The sequence below is a fragment of the Macaca nemestrina genome, chromosome 5 (assembly GCF_043159975.1).
Source record: "Macaca nemestrina isolate mMacNem1 chromosome 5, mMacNem.hap1, whole genome shotgun sequence".
Lineage (NCBI taxonomy): Eukaryota > Metazoa > Chordata > Mammalia > Primates > Cercopithecidae > Macaca > Macaca nemestrina.
Genome location: NC_092129.1, coordinates 140,408,316 through 140,426,940, shown reverse-complemented (window position 1 = coordinate 140,426,940; position 18,625 = coordinate 140,408,316). Strand labels below are relative to the sequence as shown.

Below are 18,625 nucleotides of genomic sequence, written 5' to 3'. Positions count from 1 at the left end.
AGCCCAGGGGAGTGCAGAGGCTCCAGGAAATGTGGAATTATGTTCTGGAGGCCAACACTCGCTGCAGAGCTTGGAATCACACACTTCTGGGCACAGGGGCCTTCTCCGTGTTCTCCAACACGCAGCATTGTGCTTGACACAGAACACACACTCTGTAAATACCTGTTGGCCAAATGAAGAAGAAAACAATGGCAACATGGAACACCCTCTGCCAAACTGTGATTGTTGGAAGAGCACTCTCGAAAATACAACATCTCTTAAAGCCAGGCACAGCTATATGGCCCTCGCTTGTCCCAGATCCCCAGACGACACAGACACACTTACAGCCCCACAGTTGGGCATTTCACAGATGAAGGAGCCTGAGGGCTGGCCCAGGGCCTGCAGGGGCGGCCCCTCCGTGGGAGCCAGGACGGGGACGGGTGGCGGCTCCGGGGACTTCGGCACCTCACTCTCTTCTTCTTTTGTGGATTTCCTATCTTCTTCCGGGTCCTCCTCCTCCTCCTCTAACTCTTCTTCTTCTTCACTTGTCTAGTGTTAAGGTAATAAAAGCAAGAGGGGAAAATCCCCAAATGGCATTCTTAGTGATGAACAGAACTCACAGATCAACAGAAGAGAGAGGGGCTGGATGCTGGCACTGTGCTCCTTTCTTTCTGCCTAAGGAATGGCGGACAGAGCCTGCTAGGCGTGATCCCAGAAAGGTTGGTCTCAGGATGCTTAGGACTTTGAGGTCAAGGAAGTAAGTCCCCTGCCCCATTTTGGGACCCTCATCACTTGTACAAAGATATGGTGAGGCAGAAAGGAGCAATTTCTACATGCAAGGATTCCCTGCCTTGTTCAAGACCATTAGATCTTAAAATGACTAAAACGCAGGCTGCACCCTGCCTGTGAGTAGCTCTGTCTCCTCACAGTGGTGAAGAGGGTTTTCCAGCAATACAATACCATGGAATCCCCCTTGGAGAGAGACTAAAGAAGGACCTGTGCTGATGTGTTTTGGAGGCTTTATAACACCACTCTGCAAGATGCTGGATTTGACCTGTGGCGGGCAGAAAGCACGTGACAGAAGGGGCGCTCCACTCTGGTCTTGTCAGAAAATAGAATGAAAGGAGAGAATATGGAAGGGGAAATTCCCTTTTATTTATCATGTGCTTTTCCTTTTGTCTCTGACTATGGGCTTAGAAAAAGCAGTGTATTCAATGTTTCTATTTATTCATTTTCCCCTACCAGAGGCATTTAATGAAAAAGAACAAGAAAAACATTTCTTATGAATAATGATCTCCTCTGCTTCTATGGCCCCTCTCCCCACTTCAGAACAGCAGCCATGGGGAGAATTAAGCAGAACGTCCCTGCTCTCCTCAAGGTTAACAGAATAGTAAGTTACTGGAATAGCTTGGAGTGGGTGGCCTGGGTGTGCTGGGATGGAAGGGCGGGGATCCAGGAGGCTCTCATTCTCCCCTTGCTTAACTATATTCTGCTCTTTCCATCCTTCCCAGGGTAGGGGTGAGGGTTGCTGGCTCCTGTAGGCCCCGAAAGGGCTGAGGACCAATCAGCCTCATTTCAGCTTTCATTTTACAGTTTACAAAGTGCTTTCACATTTACCATGCCACCGAATAGGCTGCAAACAGTCCTCTCATTTTACAAACGAGGAAGCAAAAGGCATGTCCAGCTGCCCCTGACCTGGCAAGTCATTTGTCTCTGCCAGGCTCTCTGCATAACTCATCACTTAATTCACGTGGACTCCAGTCTACTCTACCCCGACAGTGATGGAACTCTGGGGAGTCTATGATTCTTAAAGCCCAGAAGCAAGACTTTCTAAGAAAGATACAGATTTCTGAAAGTAATGATACCCTAGGACCCAGAAAACACAAGCTTCCTCTCTGCAGTTTGGATTTGGGGTGTGTGTGTGTGCGAGAGAGAGAGAGCCAATGCCAGTATGTGTGTGGCATTTAGTGGCCCCTCACTGTTTCAGTATTGTCCTTATTTAATATCACACACATGTACACTTGTGATGCAGTAGGAACAGGGTGTATTTAAGAAATGGCTCCAGTTTCCATTGGTAAACAGGATTAATTAGTAATGATCACATTTGTTAGAAGACCTCAGTGAACACTGATGTAGGCCTAGTACATTTGACAAAGTGGTTTATGATCTAAGCAGCCAGCCTCTTACTAGCATAGAATATACAGGTTGATTTCACTTAGGTGGTCTTATTCCTGTAGGACTCCACCATCTTTCTGTCCCAAAGAGTTTCAGGCAAAACATTGTTATGTCAAACTGGGACTTTGTGGCCTCAAACATTAAGTAGCCCATGGTCTACAGTTTGGCACTTAAAAATAATTACACACAACAAATGACAATGCCATTTGTTTCATGGTATTTGTATTTGTTAAATAATGACAATTTTCTCACAATGCCATTGTTTGGCTTAAACATTCTTAGAAGAAATGTTCCATATAGCCACAACATTATAAATTACACTGTACCATGATTATGTATGTCTCCAGAATTTAGATAGGTTTTATTTCAACTGGCAATCTATAAATCACAAAATGATTTATCATCAAGCCATATGGCTCACCAAAGTGACTAAGAGATACAAAGATACAAGAACAGAAATCTTAACATGTAGAACTTTGTATCAACAAGTTGGTCATTTTATGATATATTGTGAAACAAAACATTTAGTATATTCCAAAATTAGAAGGCGGGCAAATATGGGGGTGGAGAGGAGGCTATACATTTAACATGGTGCTCAGAACCTCGAGTGTCCACAATAAGAGTTTCTTCAGGAGGATGATATTTTTATTTCTCAGACATGCAAATGGAATTCATATTATGAGAAATTGGCAAGTCAGAATACAAATGCTCAACAACCCAAATCTGCTCAAAGACACAAATTTGTGTGTAACAGTCGCTAATAATAATGATGATGATGATGACAATATTGAATGCCTGCTGAAAATCATGCATTTCACACACACATACACACACACACACACACACAATTTCTAGTTCTCATAACACTGTAAAATTTTTTCATTTTTAAACAAATGAGGAAATCGACCCAAGAAATAAGTTTCTCAAGGTCACACAGCTGGTAAAAAAGTTTAACTGAGATTCAAAACCTGGCCTTATCTTATTCCAAAACTTCAACCTTCTTCACTCCTTGGTCTGGCTGCAAATGTCCACAGGTGCATATTTGTCTATCTGGAAATAGCTTAGAGATCCTAAGCCTCTCAGTATCATTGGAACCAGCTGCTTTGAAATGTCAAAGGGAAGGAGGATGTTTCCCAAGGCCCTTGTCAATGGACTGTGCTGTAGGTAACTGTGCTGACATCATTGTGAGTTCTACCTTTGCCCTTGGAGCCCTGATTGCTGTTTTCCACAGTCAGTTAACTGCCTCAGTTGGTTTCTTGAATTGTGCTAATTTTTGGTCACGGCCAGCCCCATATATTTGTCCTGAGTTGGGGAGCATGAGCACAGGCAGGGGACAGGAAGGTGTGGCCAGCACCTTCTCCTCTCACCTCATTAACAGAACCCATCTTGGCTCCCTTCCTCTGCTTCCAGTCACCCTGCCCCTGCGGAGTGAGCAGCTGTGCTCTGTTGACCTCCCGGTTACTTAGCTAAAGGGCAATCATTCCTTTCAAACCTCCTTCTTTCCCCCTCTCTCAAGTCCTCAATAATCCCTGAACCACCTGAGCATGTTCCTTCATGTTCCATCTGCAGGGAAATGGTCACCCGCCCTTTCGTAAAACATTGAAGACACATGATCAGAAGAGCGATCCCAGGTGTCCCAGACAGGCCCTGAGAACAAAGAGTAGGACCACATCCTAGGACTGTGCCTTGCACACCCTCCCCAGGTGCACCCTCCCCGGGATCCCCATGATCCCAGTTTTTCGTCTCCACTTGGCAAACTATGCTTAGAAGGCTGACTGTGCACATAGTGCCCACAAAGCCCCTGTGAGCTGCCATACTGGCCTTTAATCAAGATTTTCTTGTTTTTTTTTTGTGGGCCTGAGTCATCTTTGCACATAAGCCTTTTGCTCTCCCTAAGCTCACAAGTAACCAGGGTGTGGACACTCCTGGCCCAGCCTAATACTGGCTCCTGGTGAATAAACCCGAGGGTGTGGCCCCTCGGGCACCCTCTTACCCTCTCCTCCTTCATCTGAAGCTTCATGCTGGCCTGGGCCTTCCTACCCATCTTCAAAGCCCACGCAGTCCAAGACGGTGCCTCTGCCTTGTGTGGAAACATCTTTGTTAGCATCACTCCTCTGCTCAGCATCCCCTTGTTCATTCCATCTCCCTCCAGTGAATTCACAGAAGGAATGTTTATGAATCAGAGCAACTCCTATCTTCGAAAAATATTCACCCATTCATTTAACGAACATTTACTGAGTGACTGTATTATGCCAGGCTCTGTCCTAGGCACTTGATAACGCCCAAGCCTAAGATGTACCAATTTACCTCGGAAGACCATATTCTCTGATTTTGCCCCTCTTCCAAAACATGGCACTGACAGAGCCCAGAACATTCCAGAATTGGAAAGGACTTTCTAAATCATTTAAATCATCTGGCCATTTTACAGGCTAGCAAGCCTAGGTCTTCAAGGCAGGAATCTTTGTGCTTCCTTGTTTACTGTCTCTTCTATTCATTTGGAAAGCAATGCTCTGTGTGACCTGGGGCAAGCCCCTTCCCCTCTCGGGGTCTCAACTTTCTGCCTGTAAAATGGTGAAATTGGGTGAAAGAGTCCTTAAGGCTCCATCTAAGACTTCCTGGTTCTCACTGCATACTGCTTTTAAACACTCTTGGGGTTCGTGGTGTATTTCCACTTACACATGTTGTATCTTCCCAACAAGGACATATGTTCTGTGTGGTGGGGGGAGAGAAGGGAGGGTCATTTAACATCCTCGGGTTGCCCACAGCACTACATACACATTGCTGTTTACATTGTGGGAGTTCAACTGCTTTTAGTTGACTGAACTGGAGGAGATCATATTGTTTTCTTTTTCTTTTTTTTTTTTTTTAATTTAGATGTAGTCTCACTCTGTTGCCCAGGCTGGGGTGCAGTGGTGCAATCTCTGCTCACTGCAACCTCCACCTCCCGGGTTCAGGCAATTCTCCTGCCTCAGCCTCCTGAGTACCGGGGACTACAGGCGTGCACTACCACGTCCAGTTAATTTTTTGTATTTTAGTACAGATGGGGTTTCACCATGTTGGCCAGGGTGGTCTTGATCTCCTGACCTCGTGATCCGCCCGCCTTGGTCTCCCAAAGTGCTGGGATTACAGGTGTGAGCCACAGTGCCTGGGTGATCACACTTTTTTTAAACATTAGGCCACAGACGAGCAAAAGACTATTCTGATATCATACATCACTACTTATTCTGATATCATACATCACTACTTATTCTGATATCATACATCACTACTTAAATGAGTCAAACCAAAGCCCTGGTCACAAGAAATCCTGAATATAGAATACTGCCATCTCTGATTAAAAAAATGGCAATACCATTCTATTCTACAGATTTCTATTTTCTCTGATATTTGGGCTCTAACATAAATGTATATATGTATGTATATTTCATAGTGAGGATCAATTATTAGTTAGAAGCATAGGCTTTGATGCAATAATGAGTCCAAAAGTTTTTTTTTTTTTTTGAGACCGAGTCTCGCTCTGTCGCCCAGGCTGGAGTACAGGGTCGCAATCTCGACTCACTGCAAGCTCCGCCTCCCGGGTTCACACCATTCTCCTGCCTCAGCCTCCCGAGTAGCTGGGACTACAGGTGCCTGCCACCATGCCCGGCTAATTTTTTGTATTTTTATTAGAGACAGGGTTTCACCGTGTTAGCCAGGATGGTCTTGATCTCCTGACCTCATGATCCGCCTGTCTTGGCCTCCCAAAGTGCTGGGATTACAGGCGTGAGTCACCGCGCCCGGCCTAAATTTCTTTTTTTTAGACGGAGTTTTGCTCTTGTTGCCTAAGCTGGAGTGCAATGGTGTGATCTCAGCTCACTGCAACTTCTGCTTCCCGGGTTCAACCAATTCTCCTGCCTCAGCCTCCTGAGTAGCTGGGATTACAGGTGTGTGCCACCACGCCTGGCTAATTTTTTGTATTTTTATTAGAAATAGGTTTCACCATGTTGGCCAGGCTGGTCTTGAACTCCTGACCTCAGGTAATCTGCCCACCTTGGCCTCCCAAACTGCTGGGATTACAGGCTTGAGCCACTGTGCCTGGCCAAGTCCAAATTTTTTATACTTCTTTAAGAAAATGTGTGGCCAGGTGCAGTGGCCTGAGATTACAGGGGTGAGCCTGTAATCCCAGCACTTTGGGAGGCCAAGGCAGGAGGATTGCTTAAGCTCAGGAGTCCGAGACCAGCCTGGACAACACAGTGAGACGTTGCCTCTACAAAAAATTAAAAAATGAGTGGGGCGTTGTGGTGTGTGCCTGTAGTCCCGGCTACTCCGGTGGACGAGGTGGGAGGACTACTTGAGCCCAGGAAGTTGAGGCTGTAGTGAGCTATGATTGTGCCACTGCACACTAGCCTGGGCGACAAAGTGAGATCCTGTCTCAAACAAACAAAAGAAAATTTGCATATCACTGCTCTTACCTACACAAGGGAATCAGGCTCAACAACATACTCAGCAGCTGTGTGACTATGGCCAATTTACTTAAGCTCTGTGCCTCAGTTTCCTACCGCATAGAATTGGTATTAAATGAATTACATTGGATTAAATGAGTCAATATTTATAAAGTCCCTAACACAATGTCTAGCACACGAAAACTGCTATTTCATTGTCTGTTAAAGAAAATAACACACATACATGTGCTAACCCTTACAACTGGGGCACAATTGGGAATGAAAATATAATTTCAAGTATTTACATAATTCATGAATTCCCAATACTTTCACTGATGGTGACACAAGCTAGAGCTCAGTAATGTAATACATAATTTTTATATACACATACACTGTAGGTAATGTTTTCCACAGAGTGTGAAAAGGAGCTTTCCTGTGGCTATGGATGCAGGGTGGAGAGTTAATTGCAAGGATCACAAGTGATAATAATCACCAAAGCAACACACACAGGGTTCAGAGACTATTTAGGTCTTGTTGTGTCTTTAGTACATACTTAATGTGCAGTTGACTGTGGACTGTCTGCTAATGAAGGAAATCAATACCAGGGATAAATGGTGATGTAAGGATTAGAATCATCCACATGCAGCGAATTAAGTTCCTCAGTGATGGAGGGTTCCTGGCACTACCTAGAGGTCAAAGCTCCTCTTGCTCATGCTTTACAGACTGTGGCAAAATCCCAGGGACCCTTTCTGAGGCATGTTATGGGCTCAGTTCAGTAGCATCTGTGACATGGACAGATCAGAAAACAATATTCCAGGGGGTCAGGACACCACTCAATCATAAACCAACAAACCCAAGGCTGGGACCATCCTTGGTTTAACTCTTCTGGCTCCTAGCTGCCTTGAAGCGGGCACCAGCCCTCACCTCTGTATCTGAACACTGAGCTACAGGCCAAACCTGTGGACGTCTTTCCTCTACCTACTCAGGAGGGCAGGTCCTGAATCCTGCAGGGGAGCTGGGCTGTTGTCACCTCCTTCCTCCTGCTATCTTGGCAGCAAAGCCAAACCGAACACCAGCTACTTACTAACCTGGGCCTGGGGTGGGAGCTGTGCCAGCACAAGCAACAACCTAGCAGCTTCACTCACCACACAATCGTCGATGATTTCCGCCAGGCGTGTCCGGTGTTTCCGCCCCAGCCGCATGATCTTTTTCCATGTGTAGTAGTACTCCACGCACTGAGCCACCGTCTTGGACTTCACCTGCCGGGAAAGCGAGATCAAGGTTAGCTCCAGCAATGGGCAGACAGCAAAGGCAGCAAGCATTTTTGAATATTTAATTTTGTAATAGGTAATAAACAAGTTTGTATAGTTCAAGAAAAAAATGTACGCAGTGAAAGGCCTCCTTCCCACACCTGTCCTTACCCCTCACCCTGCAACACAGGTAGCCCCTTGCATTACTTTCTTTGGGTATCATTCCAGATTTTTTTTTTTTTTTGAGATGGAGTCTCACTCTGTCGCCCAGGCTGGAGTGCAGTGGCACAATCTCGGCTCACTGCAAGCTCCGCCTCCTGGGTTCACGCCATTCTCCTGCCTCAGCCTCCTGAGTAGCTGAGACTACAGGTGCCTGCCACCACGCCTGGCTAATTTTTTGTATTTTTAGTAGAGACGGGGTTTCACTGTGTTAGCCAGGATGGTCTCGATCTCCTGGCCTCGTGATCCGCCCACCTCGGCCTCCCAAAGTGCTGGGATTACAGGCGATGAGCCACCGCGCCCGGCCAGGTCTATGCATCTTAAGGCAAAAACATTCCTTTCTTTAGTTCATATGCTCTACGATCAGATGAGGTGTAATAATGTCGGTTTGCTGGTGGCAGATTAAAGGCTGGCCTTACCCCTGACGGTGGGAACAAGGCCACCTACATGGTGAGATGAAGTCCTGTCTCCTCAAAGTTGCCTCCTTCTCATCCCGACACCTGGAATTTCCACACTAGAATCACCTGAGGGAGTGAGGATAGTGTCCGTCCCAGAGAGCCCTGGGTTAAAACTCATGTTGCCTGGTAAGCTCAATATACAATCCATCATCTGTTGAAAGTGTGGGGCCTAAAGGATTGAGGTCTGTGCCAGGCCAGTCCTGGGGGGGAGGGTGACTCAAGAAAGATGCAGCATGAGGGCTGCTGGGCACACGGGGCAGCAAGGGCATGGGCAAGGCAGGAGCAAATGCAGACATGGAGGCGGAGGCAAGTTAGAGAGAAAGTCCTCCTGTTTCTCACACTTGCCCAGGCAAGGCCCTAGACTGATGACAGGAGACATGCCATGCTGGGACACCTCTGAGGACCATCTGTCTCAGCCAGGGGCCAGTGGGTGCTGTCACCAGTGGCCCTGTTCTCTGTGTACCCAAACAGTCTTAAATGGCTTTAACACAATATGGCTCCATCATTCATCAGTTTGTTGAAACACTCTTTGAATGGTTTTAATTTTTTATGCTAAACCATCTCTCAGCCAATAAAGTCAATAAATGTATCTGTTGTATAAAGTGCTATTTCATCTATGGAAAGTTTTATTTTGCTTTAGAATGTTGTATATGCAAGGTATTTTTATTATTACTGTCGTTAAAAATAGGAGTTCAACACCAGAAACCATGCTACTGGGTAAAGGGAGGCCACATGTTCTCCTCTCCCCAGTTACCCAGAAAAAAACTCTGTCAGAAATGTGGTAGATCTGTCAAATATACATAAATTATGTATGACCAGGCGCAGTGGCTCATGCTGGTAATCCCAATGCTTTGGGAGGCTGAGGGAGGTGGATCACTTGAGGTCAGGAGTTCGAGACCAGCCTGGCCAACATAGTAAAACTCCGTCTCTACTAAAAATACAAAAATTAGCCAGGAGTGGTGCTGTGTGCCTGTAATCCCAGTTACTCTAGAAGCTGAGGCAGGAGAATCGCTTGAACCTGGGAGGTGGAAGCTGCAGTGAGTCAAGATCATGCCACCGCACTCCAGCCTGGGCGACAGAGTGAAACGGTCTTGAAAAATAAAAAAAAAATAAATAAATAAAATAAATTATGTAAATTATGAACCAGGAGCCCAATTCTCATTATTCTGATAGAATTATGAATTCTACATTTTTATTAAGATAGAAAATAACACCGCACCACTGCAGTGTCCAGATAATCTATGCCCTGTCCTCTCCCTCCCACAGTCCTAACACTGGGGCCATACCACCCCTATATCCACTACCATCCTCACCAGCGAGTGTGGAAGACATCCTTTTTGTAAGTATCTTAAACCAGTATCCAAATATTTCTAAATATTTTTGTGTACAATTTCCCAAGTTTAATTTCAACGGGACAATGGGAAAAATCACGCTTACCATCTTCTGTACAAAAATAAAGTCTTTGCTGTAAGTGGCTAGTGCTTTGTTAAACAGTTTTCTTTCTAGAGAGGTCCACTTGTCCGAACCTACAACAAAACACAAACCTCATAAGAACATCTCACAGTTCCCCTTGCTTTTAGTTGCTGGTTCATTTAGTTAAGTTACAAAATACAACGACAGAGCAAGTGATATAATACATATCAAATTCCCATTTGAACAAAAAGATAGTGTGATATAATGGTTAGGAGCTCTGACACCTGGGTTCAAGTCTCAGCTATGGCCTTGACCTTGGCAAGTTACTCATCCTAAGCCTGTTTTGTTACCTACAATTGGGAATAATTATAATTGCCTCCACTGATTAGGATTTTTGTGAAACTTAAAGAAGATAATGCACAAAAAGTGCCCAGCATCATCACTGGGAAACAAAGAGCATTCAACACATTTTAGGGACAGTTTTAATGTAATTATCATATTCACAAGTGCAAGCATTCACGTAGCAAGTACCCTTCAGGGTGTGGCTGGATTCACCCTCTACCCTCGAGATGCGCACAATCTACTGGGGAGACAAACAAGTAGGTCATGACGTTCAAGGTGGTAACTGTAACTATTCAGGTAAAGGTGAGGTGTCATTAGGGCACGAAGGAGAAACACCACACTCAGGTTAGGGCCAGGGCAGCCAGGAGGGCTTCCAGGTAGAGAAAACATCTGAGTTGAGTTTTAAAGGTCATATAGAAGCAAGTCAGGCAATAAGGAGATGGAAGAGTATTCTGGTGAGAGGAAGCAGGATATGCAAAGTCAGAGGCAAGAGTGAAGTCATGCACTTCAGTCATTCATTCAACAGATATTTATTAGGTGTATATTACAGGCAAGATGCTGTGCTAGGAAAAATAGCTTAACATTTCTAAGTGCTTACTATGTGGCAGGTTCTAAGTACTTCAGTTATTCATCATCAGGTTCTATTAACAATCCTGTAAGATTGTTATGATGATGATCCCATTTGACAGATGAGGAAATGGAGGTTTCCAAAGAATGACTAGTAATCTAATCTGGTTCAAGTATACTGTTCCAGCAGAAGCAGATGAGGCTGGAGAGGTGAGTGGAGCCAGTTCTTGATAGATTTGCTGACCGAAGAGGGAGAGGCTTCACTGCTGGACTGGTGCATCTGCCTTACTGGCTAAACCTGATATTTACGTCTTTTTCCTCCACGAAAGAAAGCAGAATACGCAGATAATAATATAAAATGGTATTGGCTTGTTTGGGGCAAGAAATAAGGTCTACTTCTAAGGGGACTCCTATTTCTGGAGGCTCTAGGGAAGGTTCCACCACTGCGGCTGGTCCAGAGAAAACTCAGTCTTGTTCTTCTGGCCTGCTGAATTCTCCACATCTCTGATTCTTTGGATGGTATTCGGCCAAGGCTCTGATCTCACTACACTTCTCTAGACTTCATTAGTGGCATACACTAGTACCCCAAACCGTATCTTTCATTACCCTTCATCAGTGGGGTACACTAGTACCCCACCTCACTATACTTCATTAGTGGGGTACACTAGTACCCCAAACCATAATATCTTTCCTCCCTTTCAAGGCAAGTCCAAGGTTTCCATTTTGCTATGGTCAACTGATGGGGCTGCAGTACAGGAAACCCTAATCACCTCTTCCCTTGCAGGGTTTGGCCAAAATAAGTGAATCAGGTGAAAATGCTCTGGGCAGGCAGCGGCCTCCTTAGACTCCAGGTGGGGAGCCTAGGGTCCTTAGGAAAATATATGGCTCAGTGACGTAAACTCACATTTCTGAAATAAACAACTTCCCTGTGCAGCTCTTTGATGGGTCCTCAAGCCAGGAGCTTTGGCTCCAGACTCAGAATATGCTTTCCACAGCTGGGCGGGGTCAGATGTCTACAAAAGCAGGGCGACCACCCAATTTATTTGGTTTGCAAATTTATTTATTTATTTATTTATTTATTTATTTGAGATGGAGTCTTGCTCTGTCACCCAGGTTGGAGTGCAGTGAAAAGATCTCAGCTCACTGCAACCTCTGCCTCTTGGGCTCAAGTGATTCTCTTGCCTTAGCCTCCTGAGTAGCTGAGATTACAGGTGCGTGCCACCACACCTGGCTAATTTTTGTATTTTTAGCAAAGACGGAGATTCACCAAGTTGGCCAGGCTGGTCTTGAGCTCCTGACCTCAAGTGATCTGCCTGCCTCGGCCTCTCAAAGTGCTGGGATTACAGATGTGCGCCACTGTGCCCAGCTGCAACTTATCTCTTTACTTCTAGAAGGAAAGCAGCCTTCTCATGAATCCTCAGCAGAAGGAAGTCATCTTCCATGGGTTCCAGAGGATTGGACAGCTCTGGCTGTGCAGACCACAGTAACAGGGAGCCTCAGGGCGGCTGCGTGTTTGGAGAATCCTTGCCGGAGTGCATGTGAGCACAGGGGGTTGGTGGGATTTGAGGCTTTATAGCACGTCCATCACCATTCTTCAAATTCTGTCCAACATTCAAAGCCTTGGGGTCCCCTTACCCAGGAACAGAGGCAGAAAGAGGGACACAGAAAGGAATAACCAACAATTCAGCTCAACAACCAAACAACAATCATGGTTCCTTTTAGGTATCCACCAAAAGAGCAAACGGGTAAGAGAAGTCAGAAAGATAATGATGGAAGAAAGACCACAATGGCAGTCTGTCATACCAGCTGACTTACGCGAGCTTACACAGAGGTTGCTCTGCTGCCCTGCTGCAGGTCCAGAATCTGTGTGGCCCTCAGTTGCATCTCTGATGGGGAATCAGGAGACATTTTGCTGATGAAACCCTCAACTAGATCAATGAAATTCTTTCCAACCTCAGCCAGATCATCAGTTTCCTAAGTTAGAGTGTAGCTCTAAGACATGACAAGACATTAACGGGGCCATCTAGCCTTCTCAGCCAGTCTCTGCAGTGGATATTTTTTTTTCTTTTCTTTTTTTTTTTTTTTTTTTGAGACGGAGTCTCGCTCTGTCACCCAGGCTGGAGTGCAGTGGCGCGATCTCGGCTCACTGCAAGCTCTGCCTCCCGGGTTTACGCCATTCTCCTGCCTCAGCCTCCCAAGTAGCTGGGACTACAGGCGCCCGCCACCTCGCCCGGCTAGTTTTTTGTATTTTTAGTAGAGACGGGGTTTCACCATGTTAGCCAGGATGGATATTTTTTTTTCTACCTGCCAGGCTCATTACCTGATTTCTGGCCCCAAAAGCAGTGTTCCGTTCCCTGGCCTGTTGATTTCTGAGCAGCATGTCCCTTCATGTTTCCAAATTGCTTGCAACTCCACAGGTGAAGTAACTTCCTGCCCATCTGTTAGGAGGGATCCCCAAACCTCATGGGGGAAGGAGACCTTCTCCCTGTTGACTCCTGGTGGTTTTTAAGACTGCTGCTCTGACACTGGATTTGGTGGCTTCCTGATTCTGGAATGTGCATTCTGTACAACTCGTACTGAGCTGGAGTGGGCTGCATGTTCTCCCTGCCCCTCTATGTGACTCTCCCATTCCAAGGGATACAGGGCTGGGTCAGGGAGTACTCTCTTAAGAGAGTAACAGGTGGCTCTTCTGCATAGTCCTAAGGTCTGTGCTTTGGTGCAAATGACAGTGCTCTGTGTGTGCATGTGTTAGTGTCTGCTCAACAGGATGTTCACAAATTGAGGGACAGAGGCTTGGCCGGGCAACAAATCCATTCTCACACTAGAGCTGGCTTCCTGGTCACAGGATTGCCCACTGAGGCTGAGAGTCCATCCCTGGGCTCTTGGATTGAATTCCCAGGCTAAAGCCTCGGACAGATAAGTAACATATGAATGTGTTTTCCCCAAATAATATCACTGAACTGTGATAAAAAGGGTGATTTTAGTCACCTTAGGTTGTGAACCTGATTCTGCTACTTACTCCTTCTGTGATCCCAGGCAAGCCTACTTAACTTCTCTGAGTCTCAGTTTCCTCACGTGACATGGGGAGGGTGGCAGTCACTCCGTGACTGACAGGTTTGGTCCTAAGTGTCTGACACATGTTTTGAACCTTCACTGGGCACCTGGAGAGCAGATTCCAAATCAGCCCAGGGCTATGAGACATATGCCGCCCCTGCTGATACGTGGACAGTGGCATCCAAGACCACCTGTTTCTTGTTCTGTGTATTTCTTATCCACATTCTCACTCCTGGCTGCTTATTATATCCATAGTCTTCTCCTTCCTGCCTCCAAAATCCCTCTGTAATCTGAAGTTAAGGAAAGGCTCAGATGTCTCTCTTTCCTGGAGTCTGACAGGGACAAGTTCCTCATTCTTAGACAAGGTTCTAAGCCGGCCCTTCTTAGATCTTGCATCTTGGACAAAGTCCAGGATAAAATACAAAACCGAGGCAGGGGGTTGCCTCAAATCCTCCCCTATCCTTCAACTACCCTCCCACACCCTCCCTTCTCTCTAGGATCCCTGCTGCCCACTCAGCATGCACACAGGATTCGTGGGTTGAGAATCCCCCCGCACTCATTTGTTCTACCTGGGGATTCCTGGCTATTGGGCTATTACCAGCAGGGGCCCCTAACAAGACGATTAAGGCTAATTACAAAGAACCTAATTAACTGGATGAAACGGTGCTGGAACAGTATCCAGAGGAAAACTGTTCTGACCTTCGGTTGCTGGGAAACAGGCTCTGGACTGTGGTTAATTTGGGGACAATCTACAGTGAACCCGGGCAATTAAAAAGAGACATGGAGGGGTGAGAGAAAGTTTGGACACAGTATCTTTTAGAGGGACTTTCTTTCTTAAAACTTCCATTAATAATTTTTTTCTTCTCTTTTTTTTTTTGAGACAGGGTCTCATTCTGTCACCCAGGCTGGAGTGCAGTGGTGTGATCTCCGTTCACTATAGCCTATGCCTCTCGGGTTCAGGTAACTCTCTTGCTCATCCACCCAAGTAGCTGGGATTACAGGCATGCACCACTATGCCCGGCTAATTTTTGTATTTTTAGTAGAGATGGGGGTTCACTATGTTTGCCAGGCTGGTCTCGAACTCCTGAACTTAAGTGATCTGCCTGCCCTAGCCTCCCAAAGTGCTGGGATTACAGGCATGAGCCACCATTCCTGGACCCATTGATAATGTTTTGTAGTTACACAAGACAGACATGTTCATTGTAGAAAAAGGAGGACTGTTTTTACACCAGATTTTCATTTCCACACAGGGTTTTCAATAGCGGGTGAAGGTTGAGTAAGTTTTTGGGGGGTGCAAGGTGAAGAAGGCTGCTACCAAAGTTTTCTCTGTGGGTAAAAAGCAGGAAGCCTCAATCTGAATCCAGAATTTGAGCTTGTCCACTAGGCAATTTTTTTTTTTTTAAAATTTAAACTAGTGCCATGTTAGGCAAGGTAAAAGAGTATTAACTCAGTCCTACCCTTGAGGGGACCACTGTCTAGCTACAGACATAGGCTAAGGATGCCTGGGAAATGAAATCACAGCTGTGCTTCTTGCAAATTACTCTTTTGAGCGTGTAATTCTGTCTCTTCATTTAACTGGAGCAGCTTCCAAGGCAGAAGAGACCAGTCCTCTCCAACAGAATGAGTAATTCCTCCAGGTCTCCTCTATCTCCACAACTCAGGTCAGGGTTTCAGGACTCAATAGGTGTTTGGGCTATGCTCAGGGCCAATAAATAGACTCTGTTGAACACTTGCCAAGAAGCCAGGGTCAGTTCTAACACCCCTCCAATCTTCACCCATCTGCAGGAATGACCAGTTCAATGAAAAAAGTCAAGCACGCTGCAATGCATCGAATCACAACCAGGCTTCCTCTCCACCCTGACTCCCCCATGCTTGGCCCTTCCCAACCCAAGTGCTAATTGGGAACCACTGCACACAACTGCTAACCACACATGGGTGGGAGGGTGCTGAGAGCAACAGAGGGCTGGACTGTGCATCGTGGTGGGGGTTGAGCGCCAGGAGCCACCGCAACAGAACCTTCCTCTGAGGATCCTGTACAGGGTTCATGTGGCCTTAGCAAGCAGCTTTGGGCGAATTGCCCACCACATCAGTCCTTCCCCTATAGCACATCTCTCCTGGGTGCCAGCACAAGTCACTTCTTCCTTTTCTTAATGAATGGCTTGGAATGGGTGGGAAAGGGAAGATAATGAGTAAAGTAAAGAAGTGATTTTCATAGGCCTGTGTCTTTGTCTTTCTCCCCAAACTTACAGCCTCCCTCCCTGACATGGACAGGCTCAGGCAGGCTTGGGAAACCTGAACTCCCTCTCCAGATAACTAGGAGCCTGGAGAGAAAATTTGGGGCTGGGACTCAGGATGGGTGACACTGGTCACAGCCACAGAGTCAGGAGCCAAAGGAGATCCAGAAGATAGGGTCCCAGCAAGGTGGCAATTAAGCCAACAGGCAGTCACTACTGGGGAGCAACCCAACAGGGCTCAGCACGAAGGCCAAAGCAGAATGTGGCCATAGAGATGGGATTTGCGGACACCTAGGAAGCAAATGAGGGGGTTCAGCAGTGGGGGAAGGAGGTGGTGGCTGGGGCATGTGATGGGGAAGACTCTGCTGCCTCCCCTGTGGCTTAGAAGGAAACTGTTAAGGAGATTGTTTTGGGTCAGATTTTAGAGACCAGTGACCTCTGCCCTTTTTGCTCATACTTCTAGAAAATTCTCTGGGTCCCAGTCTATCATCACTTCCCAGAGAAGGCAAGTGACTGGCAAACATAGACGAGTACACTTCTCTTGGAGACGTCAACCCTTCACAGCTTAGCTCTACCTCTTTTGCCTCCAAGGATTGAAATGATTGCAGAAAACAGCAGAGTCCTTCCTGGTCTGCCGGCTGGGGAAGGGGGCAAGGGACAGGCAAGGAATCAGCTAGAATCCCCTAATCTCAGGAGATCAATTAATTGTTGCAGAGTTTAGGGCCTTTTTGTTTCAAAGTTTTTGGTAACATTTTAGTGTTTTTATTTTGTTTTGACTGGGGTGTGTGGTGTTCCTAGTACACAGCTTTCTGACCTTTTTAATGTCATGATACACGTAAAATACTTGTTTGGTACACTTGGAAAAACCAGAGGAGAACTGTATCCCAGATGAAGCTGCTCACAGCTGGCGCTAACCAGCCCAGAGGCTCCGGTGACCCCAGCCACTCTGAGGGCTGAGGGCAGCAGCATCTCACAGCACATGGTTGGGAAACTCCTTTTAGCCAATCCACTGGCCCACCATCATGCAAAGAAGCTTGAGACAGGCTCCAGGAGGCTGGACAGCCTCTCAGGGTTCAATGGGCAGCAGATGATGCTGGAAATTAAGAGAGAGGACTGAACTGTTTCCATGGCAGATTAGGGAGAACTCCTAAATCTTTCTTTTTTTTTTTTTTTTGAGACGGAGTCTGGCTCTGTGGCCCAGGCTGGAGTGCAGTGGCCGGATCTCAGCTCACTGCAAGCTCCGCCTCCTGGGTTCACGCCATTCTCCTGCCTCAGCCCCCCAAGTAGCTGGGACTACAGGCGCCCGCCATCTCGCCCGGCTAGTTTTTTGTATTTTTTTGTATTTTTTTTTTTTTTTTTTGAGACGGAGTCTCGCTCTGTCACCCAGGCTGGAGTGCAGTGGCTGGATCTCAGCTCACTGCAAGCTCCTCCTCTCGGGTTCACGCCATTCTCCTGCCTCAGCCTCCCGAGTAGCTGGGACTACAGGCACCCGCCACTTCGCCCGGCTAGTTTTTTGTATTTTTTAGTAGAGACGGGGTTTCACCGTATTAGCCAGGATGGTCTCGATCTCCTGACCTCATGATCCGCCCATCTTGGCCTCCCAAAGTGCTGGGATTACAGGCTTGAGCCACCGCGCCCGGCCATTTTTTGTATTTTTTTTAGTAGAGATGGGGTTTCACCGAGTTAGCCAGGATGGTCTCGATCTCCTGACCTCGTGATCCGCCCGTCTCGGCCTCCCAAAGTGCTGGGATTACAGGCTTGAGCCACCGCGCCCGGCCGAGAACTCCTAAATCTTTCTACCCACACTTGGGACAGACACCAAGCAGGAAATGATGGAGACAACATTAAGAAGCTGGCTCCTTTAGGCCACTGGAGAAGCGATGAATTTCTTATTCCATACATCTACTCTGTACTGGCCTAGTTCCAGGAGTGACCTACAGGCAGACATCTTGGGCTTACTGTCCTCGGAAGAAGGGCTTTGAGGTCTACCTTGTGATGACAGGCAGGAAGGCTCGTTCATGAAAGAGGAGGAGCACAGTAGGTGAGGCAAATATTGGTGGAGAAAGCAAGCTAGTATTTGTACAGAAGCCCTCACTGGGCTGCCCGGACCAAAGACTGGAAAAGGTATAGCTAGGTCCCCAAGCCCACATATTTGGCACCTGCCTAGGCAGGGTCTGCCCAGAGCACCAAAGAAACCCTCAAGTGATTAAAAATCAAGAGGCACTGAAAATTCAGCCCCCTCCAAAATAAAGAACCAGTGTAGGTTCGTGGAGACCCTCAGAAGGAACAGTTAGTACATGGAAATGAAAATGTTGACCTCAGTGTCACTGGTCACTTCTTAGGCTCTCCAACCTATTTCCTTCACTCTTCACAATTCTCAGTCCATTTCAATCTTGAAGGTGTCTTCTACTTCCCTCTTTTTGTGGTATTGTCATTAATTCACATACAAAACCCTGCGTGTATGAAGTCTTTCCTGTCAGTGTGATCCATTATTTAATAATTGCCTCCTCCTC

The 18,625-nt window shown here is 46.5% G+C and overlaps 1 protein-coding gene across 13 annotated transcripts in view; it reads right to left on the bottom strand.

The window, feature by feature from the left end:
- LOC105489605 (transcriptional regulating factor 1) overlaps positions 1 to 18,625 on the bottom strand; it is a 230,004-nt gene that overhangs the window by 10,558 nt on the left and 200,821 nt on the right. For 12 of the 13 annotated variants that reach the window (XM_011754526.2, XM_011754527.3, XM_011754532.2 and 9 more), the window contains 3 exons: positions 9,940 to 10,028; positions 7,721 to 7,834; positions 325 to 528 (listed from right to left, as the gene is read on the bottom strand). In XM_011754526.2, the coding sequence (XP_011752828.2) occupies positions 325 to 528; positions 7,721 to 7,834; positions 9,940 to 10,028 (407 nt within the window). The other variant, XM_071097044.1, reaches the window with a different exon arrangement.